Source organism: Puma concolor, chromosome D2 (assembly GCF_028749965.1).
Source record: "Puma concolor isolate L17-30 chromosome D2, mPumCon1.1.hap2, whole genome shotgun sequence".
NCBI classification, from domain to species: domain Eukaryota; kingdom Metazoa; phylum Chordata; class Mammalia; order Carnivora; family Felidae; genus Puma; species Puma concolor.
Genome location: NC_141677.1, coordinates 57,323,754 through 57,348,187, shown reverse-complemented (window position 1 = coordinate 57,348,187; position 24,434 = coordinate 57,323,754). Strand labels below are relative to the sequence as shown.

The 24,434-nt window shown below is 52.1% G+C and overlaps 1 protein-coding gene across 2 annotated transcripts in view; it reads left to right on the top strand.

Moving 5' to 3' along the window:
* Positions 1 to 24,434, top strand: part of SLIT1 (slit guidance ligand 1) — a 184,356-nt gene that overhangs the window by 5,417 nt on the left and 154,505 nt on the right. The window contains exon 1 of one of the 2 annotated variants that reach the window (XM_086680525.1): positions 3,518 to 4,066. The exons of the other annotated variant lie outside the window; for it this stretch is intronic. Within the exon in view, the coding sequence (XP_086536651.1) occupies positions 3,870 to 4,066 (197 nt within the window). The 5' untranslated portion in view covers positions 3,518 to 3,869. Of the gene's footprint in view, positions 1 to 3,517; positions 4,067 to 24,434 lie in introns of those variants that run through there. 2 annotated transcript variants of the gene reach the window in all.

Sequence of the window (24,434 nt, the reverse complement as noted above, 5' to 3'; positions counted from 1 at the left end):
AGGGCCTCTCGGATGTCCGCCCTCCTCCGCCCCTGCCCCACCTGCCATCTCTAAGATCTCTACCTGCACTTCCCACTCGAACACCTGCCACATTTTAGCCTTGCTGAACTTGCCCCAGCTCAGCCACTGAGATGCTGCCACAATCTGTGTGCCTTTCCTTTGTACTTCTCTTCACCCAGAAAGGCTTTCTTCCTGTTTTGCTGCCCAGCCCATGCCTATTTATCCTTCAAGATTCAGCTCAAGTGCCTCCTCTTCCAGGAAGCCTTCTGGCCCTACCCTGAGCGCCACATTCTGGCTTCTCTGCAATTCCACACTCCTTCTTACCAAGCTAATCATGCAGAGTGGGCTTTCCTCTTTCTGTTCCCCACTGGACTGGGAGCTCAGGGCAGGCCAGGGCAGTTCTTATTCTCTGTTGAAGTGCCAAGTCCCAGGACAGTGTACATAATACATAGATACTTAATAGATGGTGTTGAACGAACGCCCAGATGGCAGGCGTTTTGTCTCATTCTTGCCGTTTGCAGTCCAGAAATCCAAACCGCAGTGCTCTGCAGCCTCACCCAGGTGCTCTGCTTCTCGGTGCCTCAGAAGGGCTGGTGGAGGTGGAGGAGAGGGCCCTGTGCAGAAAGCTGGAAGGAGACACTCCCCAGAGGTTTCCCCAGTCTCAGGCGGGAGGTGGCCCTCAACTCCTGAGCACGCATGGCTGAGGGGGCTGGAGGAGATGCCCACCACTGGGATGGGGAGACCCAGCCCCCAGTCCCCCCCGCCCACCCCGCCATCCCGGGTTGCCCTGACGGTAGCCAGTGGGCTTTGGCAGAGCCTTCCTGGCAGAAGCAGTATGACAAGGCTGCCTCCTCCCCACCCGTGCAGAGGGAGCAGGTGGCCTTGCTGTAGGGAGGGGGCAGGGAGATCCAACAGAGGGAGGGGCCTGGGAGAGGAAACTGAACCAGCAAAGCAGAGTGGGGGTGGTGGGTGAGCGGCTGGCCAGGCGGTTGTTTCAAGAGTAAATGTGCTAGGAACGCTAATGAGCTGCGTTCATTCATGGCTAGCTGCCTCCCAAACTGGGGAGCCAGCCAGGTTCTGGGGTGGAGGAACTGGGGCTAGGAGCCAAGTTGGGGAGCTGCCTGGCTGCTGGGGCAGGGCCTCCCATGACTAGGCTGGCATGGGGAGTCTTTGTCCTGGGTCTGAGGGGGCCCCCTTCCTTCCCTCCCCTTTATAGGAAACGCCAGGCTTTGCCAGGTGGTGACAATTTGGGATTCACTGTCCAGGCCAGTCTAGAAGCTTCTAGGGCACTGGCTGGCTCTTGGGAGACACGGGCAGGGCTGATCTTGCAGCCCCCTGCTGGCTCCCACCCCTCCCTCCATCCCATCACCCTACCACTCTGAAGCCCCCAGGGCAAGTGGCCCAGTTAATCAACACTCTCCCTCTTCCCCACATGGGTCCTGGCTTCTGAGGAGCCCTCTGAGGTCACCGGGCTGGGGAGGCACCGCTGGAGCAGAAGGTTGGAAACTGGACATCTTCAACAGTCTGAGTGCCGTCTGTGACAGGCCTACTAAGTGCCAGGTGCTGGGTTAAGTGCCAAAGCGAGGAAATAAGTAAGCCGGGGGGAGAGGCAGGCTCTGCCCCAGGAGGAGTGTCAGGGAAGGAGCCACATGTGTAAACAGCTCCAGCTAAGAGGGGGTAAACAAAGCAGCAGGCTCAGTGGAATGAGGATTTAACTCTGCCTGAGGCAGCTGGCAGGGCCTGTGAGAGGAGGGGGCTGAGCGCCCTGAGGAGAAGCAGCAGAAATTGGTGAGGGAGAGGAGTGAGGAGGCTCTTGTAGGCTGGAGTTCTGGTTTAATGTGTGGGAAGCTTCTCTAAGGTCACAGCCCCTGGGGACCCCCAAGAAGGGCCCTTCCCCTCAAGTTGTCATTTGATTGATACTGAAGAACCCATGGCCTGGGATGGAGGTCATGGAGAGCAGTGTGTAAAAACCTGAAAAAGAACTGTCAAAAGCCCATAACACCAGTCACACTAGTTGTGACATACTGGCCACAGTTCTATCTCTGCTATGACAGTGGAGATAGTAAAATTTTCATCAAGGTGGAAAAGAAAAACAAAGCCCCCCCCCCCCCCCAAGTCTTTGGATACCTGGTGGATAAGGCTTTAATCTCGTGGAGACTAGCCACATCCCCCACGCCCCCCACAAGCTGTATCCATGCTGTGCCTACCCCTGGCACCTCCTGGACCAGCTACCTTTCTTTCTGGTTCCTCCTGAGGGGAAACCCAGGTAGCCAGCTCCAGGGAAGGGAGGTGCTTCTGGAACTGCTTAACTGTTTCTTCTTGCCAGCGCCTGTAGGTGGCCGGGAATCAGGGGACGATGGACAAAAGATGTCTGGGTAGCAAACCACAGCTGTTCTTGATTTTCCAGAGGTCCTTCATCTTTTCTGGGCTTGAGGATAATTCTCTCCCTCTCTGGGTTTCCTGTTCACACCCATGCCCACACCTGTGTCTACACCTGCCTTGGAGTAAGAAAAGTCCCTATCCAAAGGAGGGTAAGAGGCTTGGGGGGTTGACATGGGTGGACCGTGGAAGGAGCTTCTCTCCCAAGCAGGCCACCCAGCCCTCTTCCAGCCCTGTCTGCAGTCCTCTGATGGCAGGACCGAATATTCGTTTTCATCTGTCAGAAATGGAAGAATATTGCTGTGAGTGTGGGTTGGACTTCCAACCCCCACTGATACTCTGCCCAAACCCTGCATCCCCACCTGGGAAGCCAGTGTAGCCGACTGGGCAGAAATAACATCTCCCCGACGAGTAAATGTCCACATCAGGGCCATTTTCATGAGGGAGCAGGTAGCTGCTGTCTTCTCAGACAAGTGGGTTGCTGCCATCTTGGTGGAGACAGGGGAGAAGACTGTACTTAGCCTAGGGTTGTTGTACATTCCGCCTCCCTCCCCCCACCAAGGCTCTGCCCTCAAAGTCCAAGGCTAAGTAAGGTAGGTAGCTTGGAGAGCTGGGGTGTGGAGCTTCCTTTCACCAAGTATTCACAAAGCAAGTCTGGTGGGGCCTGGGACGCGTTTCTGACGTCGGGGAAAGCATGTCTGTGGCCCTGGGGAAGGGGGTCCAGGGGGCAAAATAAGATCTCCCCCTCGCTCTGGCACAGCTGCTGGGGCTGCGGTTCCGAGTGCTTGGGTCTAAGTGAGCACATACTCGCGGGGTGTGTGTGTGTGTGTGTGTGTGTGTGTGTGTGTGTGTAGTCGGCCAGGGCCAGGACTGGACAGGTTGAGCGGTGGCCATCCTCCCATCCCCTCCCCCGTAGCCCCCTGCCCGCTCGCGGCGCCTCGGAGGTTCCACCTTTGAAACTGTACGCTGCTCGCAGCAGCCGCCGCCGAGTGGTCGTCGTCGGGAGGCGGGGGAGGGGGCTGCTGGGGGAGGGCGGGGAGGAGTCTGGCCCTGGATGTGTGCTTTTCGATTGATGGATGACTGCCGGGTGGGAGCGAGCGTGCGGGTGTGAGTGTGTGATTGTGCGTGTGTGTGTGTGTGTGTGTGTGTGTGTGTGTGTGCGCAGGGTGCGTGCGCGCGCGGGGCCTGCCCATTTTCCTCCTCGCAGCAGTCAGTTGGGAGCTGGAGGGAGGGAGAGAGGGAGACAGACGCAGCCAGCGAGAAACCGGAGAGGAGCCGAGCGCCCTCCGCCCGAGGCGCCCTCCCTCGGTCCGCACACAGGAGCCGTCGCTTGGAGGAGCAAGGTGCCTCCCAGCCCGCAAGGGCATCGCGTACGAGCCCGCGGTCTCCTCGGTGGCGCTGCCCCGGGACCGCACCTGGAGGCCGCCCCGGACGGGGATGGTAAGCGGCTGCCGCCGTCTGACAGACCAGCGGGACGCGGTGAGGGCACCATGGCGCTGACGCCCGGGAGGGGGCCCTCGGCGGGGCTCGTCCGACCCGAGCTCTGGCTGCTGCTGTGGGCAGCCGCGTGGCGCCTGGGTGCCACCGCGTGCCCCGCCCTCTGCACCTGCACCGGCACCACGGTGGACTGCCACGGCACGGGGCTGCAGGCCATCCCAAAGAACATCCCACGGAACACGGAGCGCCTGTGAGTACGGCCCCCATCCCCAGCGCTCAGGGAGCCCCGCGGTTACCCTCCCACCAAGACGAGTTCAGGGCTGGGGTGGGGCAGCACTGTTGGGGCCCGGGCTCTGTGGCCAATAGACGGGTCAGTGCCTGCCGCGGTCCTTCTTGAGCCAGGAGCCAGCAGCACCCGGGTTTCCCTTTCCCGGGATTCAAAGGGCCCTGGCGGGGCTGTCAGCTCCCATCCTCACCCCTGCACCCTGCCCTTAGCCCTGGCAGGCCATTCCCACTGCGCTAGCACTTGATTCCTACAGGGTGCCTGTGACTTGGTGCCAGCAAGCCTTCCTGGCACTCAGGGGGGAAGCTCCTCGCACTGCCAGGCACCATGTCTTCTTTTGGGCACATGGGGCTTGGGCTGTGGTCTGAGCTGCATGTGTGGACTGGGCTCTGTGGGCTAGCAGGCAGGTGATGGGCCGCAAGATGGGATGGAGTTGAAGTTTCCAGTCTTCCCCTGCCTCCCCATTGTTTGCCCCAGAGCCTTAAGAATTCTTCTCTTGCAGGTGTCAGGCATTGGTCCCCCCCACCTCACATCCAGCCATCCCTAACCGAGGCAGACAATGGGACGTGAGGGATTTGGGTTTGGGGCCTGGGGTATATTACATCGACACCCAGAAAAGGGTAGGTGTGATAATGCTGAGGGGTCGGGAGCCTGGAGTGGAGACATGGACCATGAAGTCATTTAAAAATAATTCATCTTCCCCTGTTGTCTCTTACTTCTAAATTCTTGAGAAAACTCAGCCCTTTCTAGATGGGCTGAGCTTTGTAGGGTGTGTGTGTGTGTGTGTGTGTGTGTGTGTGTGTGTGTATGGATCTATATAATTTGTTTCTCCAGATTCTCCTGCAGAATGTGTGTCTGTGTGAATTCCTAGTATCCGTGGTGTCACCTCAGTAGTGGGAGGTTGTGAGAGTCCCTGTACATAGGCCATGCGTGTAGATTTTTGGTCACATGCAGGGTCTTTGTGCTGCCTGCAGAGGTGACTGCTTTGGGAGATTATTGAACTGGACTTTGGAGAAGGCTGCCAGCTCCTTTGAAACTTGCCTGCCCCTTCTCCCCACACTCCTGGGCAACTGCAATGGCTCTCAGGAAAGGCATACATATCTCGATAACTTGAGCGCATTTTCACAGCTCCCAGCTGGCCAAAGGCAGAAATCTGACCCTGGGGAGAGCTATCTCCTGGATCAAACTCTGTACCAAGGTCAGCAATTAGTGAACACACGTTTGCCCCAGACTCTTCTTGGCTGAGTCTGAAAAATTCCCATGGAGGTTTCAGAGAATTTGCAATCTAGATGCAATCTAGATGGGAATTGGTGTGTGTGTGTGTGTGTGTGTGTGTGTGTACATGTGTGTTGTGGGGCTGCGGAGAGATGCTGGCATGGGGAGAGGTTGGACAGAATCAGGTTTCCTTGGGGCAGCCTGTGCATTACCCTGTGTGGCTATGGAGAGGGACTGAGGGTCAGGAATCTGCCCAGAGGACCCCTGAGGTTGTAGGGTCGCCCTCCACACCTGTTTGTCCTGGACCTATTCTCTGTTCCTTTGCTGCATCCACAGGGCATTTTTCTTGCAGCTGTTATGCTGATGACAGCCTAGGTCTGTGACACGGTAGCCCATTGCCTTAGCTTTTGGACCTGAATGCTGAAGTCATCTCATTCCTTGCTCTTTCTCTCCACCTTTAGTCTTGAGGACAGTGTCAGTTTTGGCGTTCAGTTCTCTTGAACGCTTTTGCTATCAGGGTGGAATGGAAGTGAAATTTCCTAATGCAAAAGAGAGTTGGGCCTTCAACTGCTGAGGTTGCTGTGTGACCTTGGGCAAGTTACTTAACTTCTCTGAGCCTTTGTTACTTTCCATCCAGAAAATGGGGCTGCTGATGGTTTTTGTGAGGACCGAAGATCATATATGGAAAGGATCCTGGTTCATTATGTTTACTAAGTGAGAGGTATTATTGTGATAGGATCAGGAGAAAAGTCTCTATTTAATTCAGCAAATGTGTAACAGAGCCAGGAACTACCCTCGGTGCTGAGGCTCCAGCAGGGAGTGGGCAAGTCCCTGCCTTCAAGAGATATACAGGCGAGAGGACCAGGCAGGGGACACATAACTGGAAGCTCTTGGGAGAGGGCCAGGCTGGCAGTGTGATGGGGCTGTGGTGGGGAGCATTGGGGTGGGAAGCACTCTTCTGGAGGGAAGGGGCTTCTCAGAGGATGGGCCATTTTATTAGCATACTTTGGGACCCAATAGTGGCTGGGTCGGAGTATGCCAAGCAGAGATGGCAGGCAGCCCAAATAGAGGGAACGTTCGGGCAAAAGGCCCGCAGGTGTGCATGTGCCAGCCTGATGGCTGAGTGGACTGGCTTTGTCCCGGGGCTGCAGCGTGTCACATCCAGTGGGATGTGACAGGGCTTGAGGTTGGGAAGGTGAGGAAGAGTCAGGAAGTCCTCTCTCTCTCTCTCTCTCTCTGGATTTTTCCTTTGGGGACTTCAGGGATGGAATCCAGGGGTGACTTACCAGGGGGAAGCCGGGGGAAGTCTGGTCTTTGCTGAGTGCAAAACTTCTCAGGCGGTGAAAGCCTGTGCAGCAGGCAGGCCTCTGAAGAGCCATTTGAAGAGGAATAGAACACCCTGAAAAGAGGCCTTGGTGAGCGCCCCGGCAGACCCAAAATAGCTGTAGCAAACGCCCTGTCTAATCGATAGGGGTGTCGTGCAGTGTCAGAGCCTGAGACAGTGGCTTCTGCGGCTGTGAAATTGGGAAAGAGTGCAGCTGTGCCTTCGCCTTTTGTCTTCTGGGCAGTTTCTATGGCAGCTCATGAGACCTGGCAACTTTATGATCACATATCCCGTAACTCTGGGTCCAGGCCTGTCCCCCCAAGTGGGAAGGGATTGGTTTGCTGTGGAGACTTCTGGGAAAGGGCCATGCAGACTCCAGAGCTGTTGAGGAGATTGGTTCAGCCAGAGGGGATGTGGGGCTGGCGGGCTGCGTGAGGCAGGGACGCTGAATAATTCGCTGCAATGGAACAATTAAAATACGGAGTGAGGGTTAGGGGTGTGGTGGAGGAGGCCTGGAAGCTTCATCTCTTTGTAGAACTCAGGCTCAGAGGGACCTAACCACGGCCGCTATTAATTGTCTTTTCTTCTACTCAACGACTTTGATTTTCAGTTGGAGTTTTTAAAAATTAAAACAGTCTTTTAGACTAGATTGTCCAGGAGAGTGTGATAAGAGGGTGTAATATGCGGGGACACCGCTTCTCCCACCCACCCCAGGCACTTGTATTCTAGATTTGTCACAGATTGCCCTCGTGGGTGCAGGGTGCAGAGACAGGAGAGGCCTGAGGATGCTAAGGCTGGGAAAGGCCCTGGGGGAGGCCCATTGGTCTCCGTTCACACCTCAGGCCCAGCATGATCTGCTGTTTGTTAGGTTCTGGGGGCCTGTTCTCTTGCATCGTGGCCACTTTGTCCACTGCCCTAGCTCGCCTGCCTGCTGCAGAGGCCTGGAGGGCCCTTGCCTTTTCCTGGTCTGGCCCCCTGAATCTGGAGGCCCCATTCAATGGGGCTGGGTGGGCATGCCCAAGGAAGACTTCCCAGGACAGCCAGGAGCCTGTTTGGAATTCCAAATGACGATTGGGTGGTGGTCATGGAGAGGGGTCAGGGGGCCAGACCGCAGCCATGTCTGTACTGTGGTCTCCTGCAGCGGAGACCTGCATTGTGCAGGGGAGGCTGCCTCTAAGTGGGGATGGCGGCTCCAGTAGCAGGTGCTCTGGGCTTATTGCTGGGCTCTGCATGACCGGTGGCAGGCCCTTGGTGCTGTCACTCCATCTGCTCTGAGACCCAGTTTCCCCATCTGTAAAAGGGACGATGATGACAGCTTTGCAGGTTGATGGTGAGGATTAAGTGAGCGAATGCACGTAGAGGGCCTGGTAGTGTGCTTGGCACAGGGCTGTGTGAAAATGCTTTGTGATTTAACTGGGTGATGTTATTATTATTATTTGAGAAGCTCAAGCAAAGGTTTGAGGATTCCGGTGGGGCAGGAGAGAGCTTGGGAGGTAAGCACGTGAGTGTTGGTGGTGCTGCAAGGGACTCTTCTGGAGTCTGGCTGTCCAGAGTGCTCCTTCCTTGGACCTGGGCAGCTTTGTCTCCTGCAGTTTGCAGGAGGGAGCAGGGTGGTGGCCTGCAGGGATTCTCTGCAGGGTAGATGGCATGAGGACATGGCTCTGGAGCCAGACTGCCTGGGATTTTAGCCCCATTCTGCCACTCAACAGCTGGGGGGACCTTGGACAAGTTATGGGGCTTAATTAATTCATTCAACAGATAGCTGTCTATCGAGTGTCTGCATCGTGCTGAGTGAATAGTGCCGGACAGAACACCAAACCACCTGTCTCTCCCTGAGTTTTAGCCCAGTAAGGGAGGTAGAGATGAATGGCACAATATGAGAATAAACACATAATGGCAAACTGGGGTAAGTACTCTGGAGAAGACGTGACTCCTCAGCACCCCGTTTCCTTGCCTACAAAGTGGGGACGATAGCAGACATGCTTGCGAGGCTGGTTGTGAGGATTTAAATGCGACAGTGCTGGGAGTGGCACTTTGCACAGGGCCTAGCACACAGCAAGTGCCCCATAAATGGTAGTATTACTATTGTTATTAAGGTGACAGAATTGCAAGGACATGAAAGCAACTGGGGCACCACTCATTTCTGGGTCCCAGCACGGCCCCGCTCCCTCTTCCCTCACCGCGTAGCCACTGGTATTCTGGATGCCCCCGAGAACACTGCCCCTGCCTCCGTGCCCCTCTCGGAGGCAGGGGGCTGGTCCTCGGTGGTCCTGGCTGCCTGGGGCTGTGAGCAGGGGACAGCCGTGCTCTCTGGGGCCGGGTGAAGGGTGGCAGGGACGGGAGGCTCCTGCATTATTGGAAGCAGACAGGAGCTTGGCCTCCAGTCCTGTGCCGGCATTAGCAGCTCGGCAGGGCTCTTGCTTAATGGGATTTTCTCCCCAAATGCTGTAATTATCGCCATACAAATACTTATTACCCAGAGCAGATGACGGCCGGGCCTTGGGCAGTAGCCAGGGAGCTGGGCTGCGCTGGGGAGGGGGTGGGGGTGAGGGGGTGGGGGTGGAGAACGGGCTCCTCTTTTTGATGGAGTTTGCAACCCCCTCCTCTTCTTTCTGGAACCCAGCCTGTGGCGGACAAACAGCTGTTGGGCACCTGCTGTGTGCATAGTGTTATGAGAGGTCCAGAGTGTGGACCCGCTCCCCAGGGAGCTTGCAGGCTGGTGGGCGAGAAAGGTCTGTCTGCAGAAGAGCAGGTGTGCGAAGATGTCTATGGGGACTAAAGCACAGCGGCTACCGGCGCTGGCTTTGGTGTGAGGATGGCTCAGCCTGAATCCTGGCTCCATCAACTACCACCTGAGAGATCCCCGCCGGCTCACTAGTGACTCCGTTACTTCATCTATAAAGTGGAGCCAATGATGACACTTACCTTGCAGGGCTGAGTTTGAATGAGATACTCTGTGTAGAGTGTTTAGAGTAACGTTGGGACAAGTAGTCCATCAGCGTCAGAGATGAAGAGACGGGAGTTGGGGTGGGGAGAGGGGCTGATGGGGTCTGAGGGCTGGGCAGGACCTAGGTAAGGGCTGAGCTGTGAGTGCCATACATTTGGGGAGGAGAGTAAGGAGCGGATCCAGCCAGTGGGTACATTCGTGTTGGTGAGTTCTGCGATAGGAGGTTAGGGTAATGGATGGGCACTAGGCCATGGGGCTGGGAAATAGGGAGCCATCAGAGGGACTGTGTGTGTGTGTGTGTGTGTGTGTGTGTGTGTGCATAACATTTTTTTTATCAAAACAAATTTTTTTCTTTTACTATTCAGTGGTTTTTTTTTTTTTTTTTAATCCTCAGAGTTGTGCAAACATCACTACAATCCAATTTTAGAATATTTTCGGGGCGCCTGGGTGGCGCAGTCGGTTAAGCGCCCGACTTCAGCCAGGTCATGATCTCGCGGCCCGTGGGTTCGAGCCCCGCATCAGGCTCTGGGCTGATGGCTCAGAGCCTGGAGCCTGTTTCCGATTCTGTGTCTCCCTCTCTCTCTGCCCCTCCCCCGTTCATGCTCTGTCTCTCTCTGTCCCAAAAATAAATAAACGTTGAAAAAAAAAAAAAAAAAAAGAATATTTTCATCACCCAAAAAGACTCTTTGGTGCTCCATGTAACTTTCTGTTTTGTTATAATTTCAATTTTGTACAAAAGTTGCAACAAAAACATAAGGAGCTCCTATATGCCTGTTATCCACATTCGATTGTTCATATTTCCCTGTTTGCTCTATCATATAGTATGCATAGGCACAGTTTTGTTTTTTGGAACTATTTAAGATTAGGTTGGAGGGGCGCCTGGCTCTCTCGGCCGGTGGAGCATGTGACTCTTGGTCACGGGGTGGTGAGTTCAAACCCCGTGTTGGGCATGGCGCCTGCTTAAAAAGAAAACATATTTTAAAAAAAGATTACATTGAAATGTAAGTCTTTCTGTCTAATTAGCGTGGTGTGGATTTTCTGAGAATACGGCCATCAAAATCAGGAAACTGAACATTGCTACAGTACTGGTATCTGCTCCATTGTTCTGTTTGCACTCCATCCGTTGCCTCAACAATGTCATCCGTGGCTCTCGGAAGGTGTGTGCAGGATTACACATGGCATTCACTTGTGACAGCTCTGTAGTCTCCTTTAATTTGGACTAGTTACTCAGCCTGTTGCTTTTCTTGACCTTTACAGTTTTGAAGAAGACAGGCCAGTTATTTTGTAGAATGTCCCTCCGTCTGGCTTCATCTGTTCCATCCTCATCATTATGCTCAGGTTATGCACTTCTGGCAGGTTATGCTACGTAAGTGGCATTGTGTCCTCAGTGGGTCACGTTGGGACATCAGTTGCCACTGGTTTTAGCAGCCATCGCTGAGTCACTTCTAGCATCCTCATTGCTTCTCTGCGTATCAGCTGGCATTCTACCGCAAGAAAGAACTTGGCCTTTTCCTCCATCTGTTTGTCTGTTTATAACAGGATGGATTCAGGGATTATTATTTTGTTCCTTGGGTTGTTTCCATCATTATTTATTTGGACGCTCAGAGTGTGTCCCACGTTTGGGGGAGCCCCTTCAGGCTGCCCCTGTGTCCTTTCGAAAAGACCCTTTGAGCACTTACCCCAGGGGTTTTGAGCGGAGGGTGACAAGTGCAAAGTAGTGTTTTACGACATCCTGTTGCCTGGCTCTGGTGTGGAGGGGGAGACCGGCTGGTGGCGGGGAGGCCACTTGGTTATGGTCACTGTGGTTTCTGGCTTTTCCGTTGACAGTGGTTTCACTGCCACTGCTGTGATTTTATTCTTAAAACAAAAATGTGAGCAACTTGTATTTTAAAATAATTTTAGACTTACAGGAAAGTTGCAAAAATAGTACAAATACCCTTCACCCAGCTTCCCCTAATGTTTTCTTTTCTTTTTTTAAAGATTTTATTTATTTTATTTTAAATATTTATTTATTTATTTACTTACTTATATTGAGAGAGAGAGTGTGCATGCAAGCAAGGGAGAGAGGCAGAAGGAGACAGAGAGAGAGAGAGAGAGAGAGAATCCCAAACAGGCTCCATGCTCAGTACAGAGACCGGCGTGGGGCTTGGTCCCATGATCCTGGGATCATGACCTAAGACGAAATCAAGATTCAGATGCTCAACCGATGGAGCCACCCAGGTGCCTCAGATTTTGTTTTTAAGTAATCTCTACACCCAGTGCGTGGCTCGAACTCACAACCCCAAGATCAAGAGCCGCGTGTTCTACTGAGCCAGCTAGGTGCCCCATCTTCCCCTAATGTTAACATCTCTCTTACCCATAGCGTGATGATCAAAATTAAGAAGTTAACATTGGCACAAGGCTATTAAGTAAGCTACACACTTTATTTGGATTTCACCAACTTCTTCTCTAGTGTCCTTTTTCTTTAAAAAAATTTTTTTTCGGGGCGCCTGGGTGGCGCAGTCGGTTAAGCGTCCGACTTCAGCCAGGTCACGATCTCGCGGTCCGTGAGTTCGAGCCCCGCGTCAGGCTCTGGGCTGATGGCTCAGAGCCTGGAGCCTGTTTCCGATTCTGTGTCTCCCTCTCTCTCTGCCCCACCCCCATTCATGCTCTGTCTCTCTCTGTCCCAAAAATAAATAAACGTTCAAAAAAAAAAAATTTAAAAAAAATTTTTTTCATGTTATTTATTTTGGGTGGGGGGAGAGAGAGAGACAGAGAGAACAAGTAGGGAAGGGGCAGAGAGAGAATCCCAAGCAGGCTCTGTGCTGTCAGGACAGAGCCTAATGTGGGGCTCAATCCCAAGAACCATGAGATCGTGACCTGAGCCAAAATCAAGAGTCAGACGCTTAACCGCCTGAGCCCCCCAGGTGCCCCAGGGTCCTTCTTCTATCCCAGGGTCCAGTCCAGGATTCCACATGATGTTTAGTTGTCATTTCCCCTTAGTCTCCTTCAGTCTGTGACAATTCCTTAGTCTTTTCTTGCTTTTCAGGACATGGGCACTTCCGAAAAGTACTGGTAAGTTATTTTCTGGAAGGCTCTTCATTTTGGCTTTGTCTGATGTTTCTCCCTGATTGGATTGAGGTAATGGAGTTTTGGCAGGAATGCCGCGGGGATGGTGTGCCCTTCCCAGTGTATCCTGTCAGCGGTAGGTGACACTGATAGGTCTCATTGCTGGTGATGTTAACCTTAATCTCTTGGTTAAGACAGTGTCTGCCTGTTTTCTTCCCTGTGACATTACTGAATTCACATTTGCTGTTAATAAATATTTGGGGGAGATACGTCGAGGCTGCCATAGACTTTTTGTCCTCAAATTCTTACCTACTAATTTTAGCATCCATTAATGGATCTTGCCTACAACCATTATTACGCAATTTTGATTTTCTATTTCCCTCATTCCTTCTACACTTATTAATTGGAATTCTTCTGGAAGGAAGAGCACTTTATTGCTTTTTAAGAAGCTGGTTTGTTTGATGGGTACCTTGGGTTTTGAGTTTCCTGAGGGCAGGGCTGTGTCTCATGTATCTTTGTAGTCCCATTGTCTGGTAGGTGCTCAAAAAAGATGTGTTCAATGAGTTGGTTTTTTTTTGTTTTTTTTTGTTTTTTTTAAGTATGTAGCAAGACGTGGGGTGCCTGGCTGGCTCAGTCAGAAAAGTATGTGACTCTTGATTGAGGGGTTGTGAGTTTGAGCCCCGTGTTGGGTGTTACAGACTACTTAAATTAATAAAACTTAAAAAAAAAAAGTTTAACAAAATAAAAACATTTAGCAAGACATTTTATGGTTCTGATCTTTGCTTTAGAAAATATAGTCATCATGGTGGGCTGAATAATGGTCCCAAAGATGTCCCTGTTCCAATCCCTGGAACCGTGAATATGTTGCCTTACATGGCACAGGGGGTCTGCAGATGCAGTTAAGGATCTTGAGATGAGAGATGATCCTGGGTTATCAGGGTGGCCCTGACATCATCACAGGGTTCCTGTAAGAGAGAGGCAGGAGGGACAGCTTCAGTAGGAGATATAACCATGGAAGCAAGGGGTGGGAGGATGGGGGAGGGGCCATGAGCCAAAAGGGGCCTCCAGAGCTGTAAGATAATACATATGTGTTGTTTTAAGCCCCTAAGCGTGTGGCAATTTGCTACGGTACCAGTGGGCAACAGCCACAGTCCTCATGGAGTTGAGCCACAGGGGCCGAGCCACAGGAGGAAACAGGACTGGACCGAGGCAGGAAGTACAGAGAGAGCTAATGAGAAGGTCATGGGGCCCTAAGCCTCCAGCCTGGGGGAATGACCTTGGGAATGGAGTGAACTTTGGGGAGGGTGGCTGAGCGGGAGAAGAGAACCTGGCTTCTACTTCTTTTGTTTGAGTTGCCAATAATCAGCTACATTTAAAAGGTGACCTTAAGGGTAGGGATAGGGGATGGTTACTTTGTAGAGTATGTGGACTGGAGAGACAGTTGGGAAGGCCTCCTGGTGAAGAGGTGGAACAGAAACTTCAACAGGAATAAGGATTTCCTGGGTTGGGGGGCAGTGGTTGGGCCTGGCTGCTCAGTTGGTAGAATCTGCAACTCTCGATCTCAGGGTTGTGAGTTCGAGCCCCACAATGGGTGTAGAGATTACTTACAAAAAATAAAATCTTAAAAAAAAAAAAAAAGAATTTCCTGGGAAGCTGGTATAAAATGCAGATTCCGAGACCCATCCCCGAGATGCTGATTCAGCAGGTTTTTGGCAAAGGCAATTCAGGCGATTCAGATGCAGGAGGTGCCCAGAACACATTTGGAGAGAAGCACTGGGTTTCCTGGTAAGGAAAGTGCATCCTCTGAAGATTCATGAGGCTTGACTTTAGCTTCCGCCCACGGTAAGATGGCAGGAGGTGATGTGGGTGAAGGTCAAAGGTACTGACTTCCAGCTATAAAGTCAGTAAGTCCTGGGATTTCAAGTACAGTATGGTGACTGCAGTTGATAATACTGTATTCCAGGGGCGCCCGGGGGCCTGTGGGTTGAGTGTCTAACTCTTGATTTTGGCTCAGGTTATGATCTCACAGTTTGTGGGATTGAGCCCCACATTGGGCTCTGTGCTGATGGCTCAGAGCCTGCTTGGGATTCTCTCTCTCTCTCTCTCTCTCTCTCTCTCTCTCTCTCTCTCTGTACCGCCCTCATCTGCTTTCTCTCTCAAAGTAAATAAAATAAAAGAAATGCTGTATTGTATATTTGAAAGTTGCTAAGAGAGATCTTAAAAGTCCTCATCACAAGAAAAAAATGTTATAACTATGTGAGGTGACACATGTTAACTAGACTTACTGTGCTGATCATGTTGCGATATATACAGGTATCTAATCAATGTGTTGTACACCCAAAACCAACATAATGTTGTATGTCAATTATATATCTCATTAAAAAAAAAAGAAGGGGCACCTGGGTGGCTCAATCGATTAAGAGTGACTCCTGATTTCAGCTCAGGTCATGATTTCATAGTTATGGGATTGAGCCCTACATCAGGCTCTGCGCTCACAGCACAGAGCCTGCTTGGGAGTCTCTCCCCCCCCCCCCCCCCCCCCGCCTTACCCCACTCTCTCTCTCAAAATAAATAAATAAACTTTCAAAACGGGGGTGGGTGGGTTCAGGAGGAAGAGAAGGCAACAGGGGAGGAGAAGGTGGAGAACAAGAGCTCCTGGCTGCTTGTGGATCCGAACCTGGCCAGGTGGTTCTTGGCCACGCCGGAGAAGGAGTTTGGAGATGGGGAGGGGGCTTCACCTGGGAGAGCAGACAGGCTGCCTGAGGACAGCTTCTGGACCTGTGGTGTGGGTCACTGGCCAAGCTGGGCAGCCTGTTTCCTGGGAGAAGTGGGAGGCAAAGGCAGGTGGTTGGGAGTGAGTCAGCCATGAGGAAGTCTGCGGGAGGGGAAAGCACGCAGGAGCGCTGAGGGGGAGTGGGCTCGGCAGTGTAGGGGCAGATGGACCGTAGCATGGAGGGCTGGGGGGCGATCTGGAAATGAGGAGCCAGACCCTTGGGGATGGGGAGACAGGTCAGAGAAGGAGAGCAGCAGCGGGGAATTGTGATGGGGTCTGTGGTCACCACGGAAAGCCCCCAGCCCGGGCCAGGCTCAGAGCCCTGCTTTACCCTCCCCTGCCCTTTTCTGCTCACAACTGTCCCTGGAGGAAGCTATTATCGCTGCTCTGCTGAGGAGTGGGTTGGAGAGGCGTACCATGTGCCTGGGGGCACAGACGGCTGCTGAGCGGGGTGTCCAGAGTCCCTGAGCCTTGAGGCTCTGAGATGTGTTTGTGTTTAGTCTTTAAAATCTGGCTACTGCACCACACATCTTAATAAGGCCCGGCTTCTTTCATTCATTCACTCATTTATCCGACGTTCGTTCAGCACCTGTGAAACCCCTGTGAGGGCTTAGCCCTGGAGCATGAAGGCAAATTGGCTGCGATTGAGTCCGGCCTGCGCACGTTTGCAGGGTGGGCCCAAGTGCAGGCCGGCACAGGGAGGTGTCCAGCCTCAGGGTGGGGGTTCAGTGAGCAGAGTCAGGGGTGGAGATGTGGGGAGGTGTTGTGGGAGGACTCAGCGTCAGAGCGTTAGCTGGTGGATAGCCTCTCAGGGGCCTGAGGTGGGCAGGGCTGTGCTTTTAGGGCTAGGCCCCAGACCTGGGAAGGGGATTGGCGAGGGCAAGTCCAGGCCTTGGTAATGAAGAGACTGGGGTGGACTTCACGCCTCAGAACAGAATACACCATGGAATGGGGGTTAACAGCTGGGCCCTGACCCCCTCACACCCATTAGAAGGGCTGCTATCAAAAAACCAGCAAATACCAATTGGTGGTGAGGGTGTGGAAACACCCGGGTGTACTATTGCTGGGAATGTAAAATGGTGTAGCCCCTCTGGAAGACATTCTGACGATCCCTCAGACAATTAAGCAGAATTACCAGAAGATCCAGCAAGTCCACGTCTGGCTATGCGGCCAAAGGATTGAAAACAGGGTCTCAAAGATATTTGCACATGTTCATAGCAGCGTTATTCACAACAGCTAAAGGGCGGAGGCAGCCCAAGCGTCCATGTACAGATGACTGGGTAAACACAACGTGGTGCACACACACAGTTGGAATATAATTCGGCCCTGAGAAAGGAAGGAAATCCTGGCACATGTTGCAACATGGATGAACTCTGAGGACATCAATGCTAAGTGAAATAAGCCGGTCACAAAAAGACAAATACTATTATGATTCCACTCATATGGGGTACATGAAATGGTGAAATTCCTAGAGACAGAAGCAGGATGGTGGTTGCCAGGGTCAAGGGCGCGGGGGGGTGGGGGGGGAATGGAGAGTTATTGTTTAATGGGAACAGAGTTTCAGTTTTCCAAGATGAAAAATCTCTTGAGATCTGTTGTTCAACAACGTGAATACACTTAACACTACTGAACTGTGCACTTAAAATGGTTAAAGTGGTAAGTTTTATTATGTGTATTTTATTGCAATTAAAAAAAGAGAAAGAAAGATCTGGGCTCTGGAGTCAGACATGCTAAGGCTTACGTCCTCCACCTACTTACCAGCTAGCTGATCCTGAACAAGTTACTCAAAGGCTTTATGCCTCAGTCTCCTCATAATGTGAGCTAGATGCTCTCGTGAGGCTTAAATGAGTTGGCTTGGTTGTGATCGTATAGATATTTCTAGTATTCGAGCCAAGGAAGCAAGATGGGTCCCCAGGAGCCTGAGGCAGAGTGCGACCAGCAGCATCTTTGTCCTGGCATGGGGCGCCTGACTACTCGTCCCTGGGGCTTCTTGACTTCTTGTATGCTGGAGGGCAGTCCCAGCACTTGGTTCCAGGCCCGTGGTCTCTGCTGGGGCAGGAGGTGTTGGGGGAGCCTCCTGATCATGACCCACTGATGCCTGAGGATTGTGGGCAAGGCTCAGCCAGCTGGCGGGACTGTGTGCCGCGCTTGGGCCGAGTTTTGCCAGCAGCAGCTGGGCTCGGTGGGCAGGATTGCTTATCAGCCTATTTTCACTCTATTCAGTGAACACCTACTGTGTGGAGGGTGCTGGGCATACAGCAGGGAGCAAACCAGATGTGGCCTCTGCTTCTCCTAGCCTGGCAGGAGAGACTGGCCTTTAACAAAGGATCTCATAGTATTGCACACAACTCCAAATTCTAGTCCCAGCTCTGGAGGGGGAGCTGAGTGAACACATAAAAGAGGTGGTCTAGATCAGATGTTTCAGTTGAAGCCCCGAAGGATGTTAGGAGTCAGTCAGGTGTATGTGTTGGTGGGCAGGTGAGGAGGGAAGGACTGTTCTGGGAAGTCCTGGGCTGAGAGAGCAGCATGGGCAAAGGCCCTGCGGCAGAAGTGCTGATGTGTTGAAGGAAGTAGAGGAACAGAGCAGCTGAAGCCCTGGGGGCTGGAATTTTCCTATGAGAGCAGCTGAGTAAAAATCAGTCTCTTCACCTGTGGGCTATAGGAAGTTGTTGGTAACAGCAGTGTCCTCAGTGCGTGGAGCTTTTCTTGGCTGGTGTCCATTTGGGCAGAGCATTTCTTTTTAATTTAATAAATTTTTTTGTTTTAAAAATTTGGTTATTTATTAAAAAATATTTTTAAACATTTACTCATTTTTGAGAGACAGAGCATGACGGGGGGAGGGGCACAGAGGGAGAGGGGGAGACACAGAATCCGAAGCAGGCTCCAGGCTCTGAGAGGTCAGTGCAAAGCCTGACAGGGCCTCGAACTCACGGACCGTGATATCGTGACTTGAGCTGAAGTCGGATGCTTAACCAACTGAGCCAAACAGGTGCCCTCAAATTTATTTATTTTTATTTAAAAAAAAAATTTTTTTTTAATGTTTGTTTATTTTTGAGACAGAGAGAGACTGAGCATGAATGGGGGAGGGTCAGAGGGAGAGGGAGACACAGAATCTGAAGCAGGCTCCAGGCTCTGAGCCGTCAGCCCAGAGCCTGACGCGGGGCTCGAACTCACGGACCGTGAGATCGTGACCTGAGCCGAAGTCGGACGCTCAACTGACTGAGCCACCCAGGTGCCCCCATTTATTTTTAAACTGAAGTAGAATTGACACAGTGTTAGATTAGTTTCAGGTTTACAACATAATGATTGGATAAGGAGAGCATTTCTTTTCTTTTTTCAGAGAGAGAGAGAGAGAGCAAGCTGGGTGGGGGGCAGAGGGAGAAAGGGAGAGAGAGAGAGAGAGAGAGAGAGAGAGAGAGAGAGAGAGAGAGAGAGAGAATCCCAAGCAGGATCCATGCTCAGTGCAGAGCCAGACTGAGGGCTCAATCCCATGACCCGGGGACCATGGCCTGAGCCAAATTCAAGAGTCAGATGCTCAATTGACTGAGCCACCCAGGCACCCCGGGGAGAGTAATTCTTATTTAGGATAGGTTTTTTTTTTCCCTTTGGTGCGGGGAGCAGGGAAACATTGGAAAACCCACTCAACCCATTGCTATTTGAAATATGTCCACTTTAATGCAAATCTATTCATGCATTCAAGCAGTAACTTAATGCAGCATCTATGAGGTGCCATGTACTGTGTTACGCCCTGAGGATACAACAGTGAGAAAAAACTGACACAGTTCATGTCCTCAGGGAGCTTATAAACTCACGCAGGGGCTGAGACACCAGTCAAGGAAGCCCCCAAATCCATCTGGTTTGTGCTGCAGAGGAGGAGTTTGGGGTGTTCTGCAGGCCTGTGATAGGGAGCTTGACCAGCTGGAAGGAACACTTGGAATCAGGCAAAGAGGAAGGAGTATTCTAGACAGAACGGATGGCAGTTCAAAGGCCCTGCCACAGGAGGGAGCGAATCAGAAGGGGGAGTGGGGGGCAGGCGGCGCGGGCCTTGTAGTTCTCGGTAGAGATTTTGTCTCGATTCCAAGAGCAGTGGGGATTCATTGAAGGGCTTAAGTGGAGAGTGACACGATCAGATTGCATCTTGAAAGGATCCCTCTGGCTGTGGCTAGGAGAACAGATTGGAGGGGAGCCAGAGGGAATGTGGGGAGCCCTGTTAGGTGGCTCTGCGGGGCCCCAGGCCCTCCGGGCGCAACGGCATGGGTGTGCAGCTGGGCGGCCTGTGGGTTGCGGAGTTCAGCCTGTCGTGTGTGGGCCCTGGCTGGGTAGGGAAATCCTTCCTTCCCTCAGTTCTCCTGACTCTGCAGGCGCTCCTTGCGTGGATTTGGCCAGGGTAAGATTTCAAAGGACAGAGCCGAGGTATACAGCCCCCTCCACTCCCTGCCCCCTGCCCCCAGAGGCCTGTCTCAGCTACGGTCAGAGCTGCATGTTTATTTTTTTGGAGATCTGGCGGGAAGGGATTTGGAGTGTGGCCTGAGCCTCCTCACTGCCATGGCAGGTTTGGGGCCCTGTAAGATGTTCTGGTCCCATAGGGAACTAGCACTAGGAGTGGTGGAGCTTTAGGGCAAGAAACGCTGTGAGGCATGTGGGACCCCCAGAACACCCCGGGAGGGACCCAGGCTGTTTATTCCTGAAGCTCTAGGAAATCCCAGGGGTTCTTTCAGTTTATCACCAAACACGCAGGTGCTGGGGATCAGAGTTTTGTTTCCTGAGAGGATTCACGAAATCCTTGTGTGTTTTTGTTTTTACCTTGGTAACTTTGCTTCAGAGGATTTTCTTCAAAATCGTTCACCACTGAGGTTTTTCTTTTAGGTTAGGACCACACAGGAGCTGATGGAAATCAGGGCCACTTGCCTCCAGAGTGTATTTCCTCCTGGGGGAGAAGGGCAGATGCACACTCGTCACTTTTGGAAGAGAGAGAATGGCCTTAGGGCCTCTTCCCTGGACTTTTGCATCCTGGGGCCTGCAGAGCCTGGCTAGCTGCTGGCTCCTCCCTGCTCGTTGGGGTGCTGCCCATCTGGCCCCAGCCTGAGCTGAGTCTGGGGCACCACCCTCCCGGTGGAGCCATGGTCCTTGAGGGGCACGACAGCAATAGCGGTAATAGCGAAATACTCACAGCAGGTAATACCGACCCAGAGAGCACCTGTGTGTGCCAGGCACTGCTCTCAGTGTTTTAGAAATATTGTCATGTACGCCTCACCACACCTCTAGGAGGTGAGTGCTATCCTTAGCCTCGTTGGACAAATGGGGAAACTGAGGCCCAGGGAATTTAAGCCACGTGTCCAAGGTTATACAGCTAGTGATGGTGGAACAGTTTGGCTCCAAAGGCCAAGCTCTTAGCCACTGGCTCAGTTGGCCAGGGACCCCCTGATACGGCTGCTTAGGCAGAGCACAAGGTCTTATTACAGGGCCCCCCGTGTTTCCTATCCAAAGCCTCCAAGTTTCTCATGAGCACTTGGGGTGAGGGGTGTGCTTGGCAGAGTCTGTTGGCAGGAGGCGTCATGATGTGGGGGAAAGAGCACGGAATCACACTGGCCTGGGTTTGATCCCCACCCCTAATTAGCTGCGTGGCACCGGGCAATTGCTTCACCAGTCTGTGCCTCAGTTTCCTCATCAGCGAGGGAGACAGAACACGACTCATCTCACTGCGAGGGTGAGGGTGAGTGAGATGAAGCGTGCTAGGAGTTGGGCTCAGAGCCTGCACTCAGTGGCTGCCCGGCAGGGAGGAGTGGTGGATGTGGGGCCCTGGCGGCGAGAACCTCAGGGAGCCTGGGTAGCTCTGGATCCGGGTTCTTCCTGGAAACCAGGCTGGGAGCCGCCCTGGAGGCTCCCCGCCCGCCTGGCTGCTGTGGCTGCAAAGGTCGGAAGGTCACAGCAGTCTCTCCCAGCTTCTCTTTCCCAGGTGGCTTGCTGGGGAGGGCGTCTCCATGGCGACACCGAAGGACCACCTGTTGGAGGAGTCAGGCGCTGGAGAAAAATGACCTCCTTGCCTCATTCCAGCAGCCTCGGCCGAAGGTTTGAGGGGAAGGGGTTGGCCCACGTTGGAAACTTAATCCTGGCTGCCCTGAGCTACCCCGTGGAGGTCATTCTCTCGGCCTAAATGGCCTAAGTGGTGATAATGCCTCGTTAAGCAGCAGCCCTCAGACCTGGGTGCCGGATGAGAGCTGCCTCTGCCTCCCAGGCTGCCTGTAGAGGGCTCTCCCCTGAGAGGAGGCACTTAGCTCCCGGGTAAGAGAGCTGGAGAGGGAGGCAGGGGGCTGGGGTGGGGGCTGGGGTGGGGAGGGGGCTTGAGTGTCCATGGGCATTCTTGTCTGGAAGCCACCAGCAGGGCCTCCTGAGAGAGAGGCTGTATTTGCCTCGTTGTCTGCACTGTTGTTTCTTCCGCCTGCCTGTCTCAGGTCTTTTCTTGCGTGGGGGTGGAGTGGGGAGCAGGAAGTGAGGAGGAGGGGGTGGAGTCGCCTGATGGTGGGCTAAGGAATGGGTCCGGGGGTCTGCGCAGGGGCTGGTGCAACAGGGTAAGAAGAGAGGCATGTGAGTATGATACGTCACCAGAAGTCCCTGTGAGTGCTCCGTGCCCACCCCCCGGCCCACCGCAGAGGTTCCTGACTTCCCTGTTGGGCCTTGTTCAGACAAGCCCTAACATTTTCCTTTGCCTCAGCTTTGCTGTCTGTGAAATGAACAATTGTTGAAGTCAATTGCCTTATAAATAAACCATGGTTGCCACGAGAAAGAATGAGCCAGTTATTGTAACATTCATCAGCTTTTTCATGACTTTTGACTGAATGATTTTGTCTCCAGGAATGTATTCCTCCCAAATGCCCACCAAACTTTATGCGTTGTTTATCATTGAACCGGGGGGGGGGGGGGGGTCGGGGAATGCCCCAGTAACTTGATGCATCCAGATGCAGGGATAAGTGCTGGCCTGTCAGAAGTCATCAGTGGGGGAATGAACAGGGTGTAACATGGCAGAAGGAGCACGTACCACTTCTGTCTCACCCACCCCCTTGTAAAATGCTTTGCCAGCAGTAAATCTTCAATAAATATTTGTTGAATTATTTCAACTATATAAAAATTGTATCCGAAGAAAACAGGCTTGGGAGAAACTTCTAGAATGTTAACAGAGGTTAATTCTGGGTGATGGATTTATGTGTGATTTTAATTTTTTTCTTTATTCTTCAGAAAACGGAAAAAATAACAATGTGCATGTATTACTCTTATGATTTAAAAATTTTTTTTAATGTTTTGTTTTTGAGAGAGAGAGAGAGGGAGCATGAGTGGGAAAGGGACAGAGAGAGAGAGGGAGACACAGGATCTGAAGCAGGTTCCAGGCTCTGCGCTGTAAGCACAGAGCCTGATGCAGGGCTTGAACCACAAAGCTGTGAGATTGTGACCCGAGCCGAAGTCAGACCCTTAACCAACCAAGGCACCCATGCACCCCTGTTATTATTATTTTTTAAGTTTATTTTTATTTATTTTGAGAGAGAGAGAGAGCAAGCAGGGGAGGGACAGAGAGGGAGACAGAATCCCAAGCAGGCTCTGCACTGTTAGTGCACAGCCCAACATGGGGCTGGAGCTCATGAACGGTGATATCATGACCTGAGCTGAAATCAAGAGTCAGGGGCTAAACCAACTGAGCCACCCAGGCGCCTCTGTGTTACTCTTATTTTTCAGTGCAATAACTTGAATATTATGTTGGCTTATAAAAATATAGATGTACTTTAAAAATCCAAACAGTGCAGAAAAGTATAAAAGAGACTAAAGTCACCTCAGTTCCCACCACTGAGCAGTTATAGGTATTAATATGTGGCATTACTATAAGCCCCAGTGAGCTCGCTCTGCCCGCATACTGGGATGACTTGTGTGTGGTTTTACATGAGCAGCTCGCAGAATACAAGCTGTCTTGTAACCCTCTTACCCGTTCTGTATCCTGGACATCTTTCCCTGTCAGTACAAACTGATCTGTATCCTTTTAAATGGCTGCATAGTACTTGGTTTCACAGATGTGCTGGAAAGTCAACTAAATGTTGCTTTGTCGGGGGTCCTGGGTGGCTCAGTGGGTTAAGCCTTGGACTTCGATTCAGGTCATGATCTCAGGTGCGTGAGTTCTAGCCCCACTTTGGGCTCTGTTCTGACGGCCTGGAAACTGCTTTGGGTTCTGTGTCTCCCTCTCTCTGCCCCTCCCCTGCTTGCTCTCTCTCTCTCTCTCTCTCTCTCTGTCTCTGTCTCTCTCAAAAATAAATAAACGTTAAAAAAAATTTTAAGGGGTGCCTGGGTGGCTCAGTTGGTTAAGTGTCCGACTTTGTCATGATCTCATAGTTCGTGAGTTCAAGCCCCGTGTCGGGCTCTGTGCTGACAGCTCAGAGCCTGGATCCTGCTTCGGATTCTGTGTCTCCTTCCCTCTCTGCCCCTGCCCCCTTGTGCTCTGTCTTTCTGTCTCTCAAAAATAAATAAATATAATTTTTTTTAAATTTAAACATTGCTTTGTTGATGTCCATTTTTTAACATTTTTGCTCTTGTAATCAGTACTGAAATATCTTTATAATAAAAAAATTAAAACAGTTAAAAATTCCTTGTGGTTTGGGGTTTGGGGATGAAGGTTTCAGCAGGATGGACCAAAGGAAACCAGCCACACTTGCGTAGAGAACCAATTTTCAGGGCTTGTTGACGAGGTTCTCGATGCTTGAGGTGCAGTTGTGCCCAGGAGAAGCAGTTTGGGGTGCACAGGTGAGGCTCCAAGGTGTCAGGGAAGGATATTTGGTTCAATAAAAACCCTCACGTGGAAAAGAGCCCATCTCACGTAGAGAGGGCCCCCTTGCAGCGTCTAGGCCAGGAAGTGGCTCTGTCTGGGCCAATCGTCAGGGGCCCCATTACCTTGGAGAGGCCTCAAGCCCCTCTGAGAGATCCTGATAGAAGAGAGAAGAGCAGGGAATGAGTCTTTCCAGCTGCTCCTCAGAGAGTGATGGGTTGAATGGGT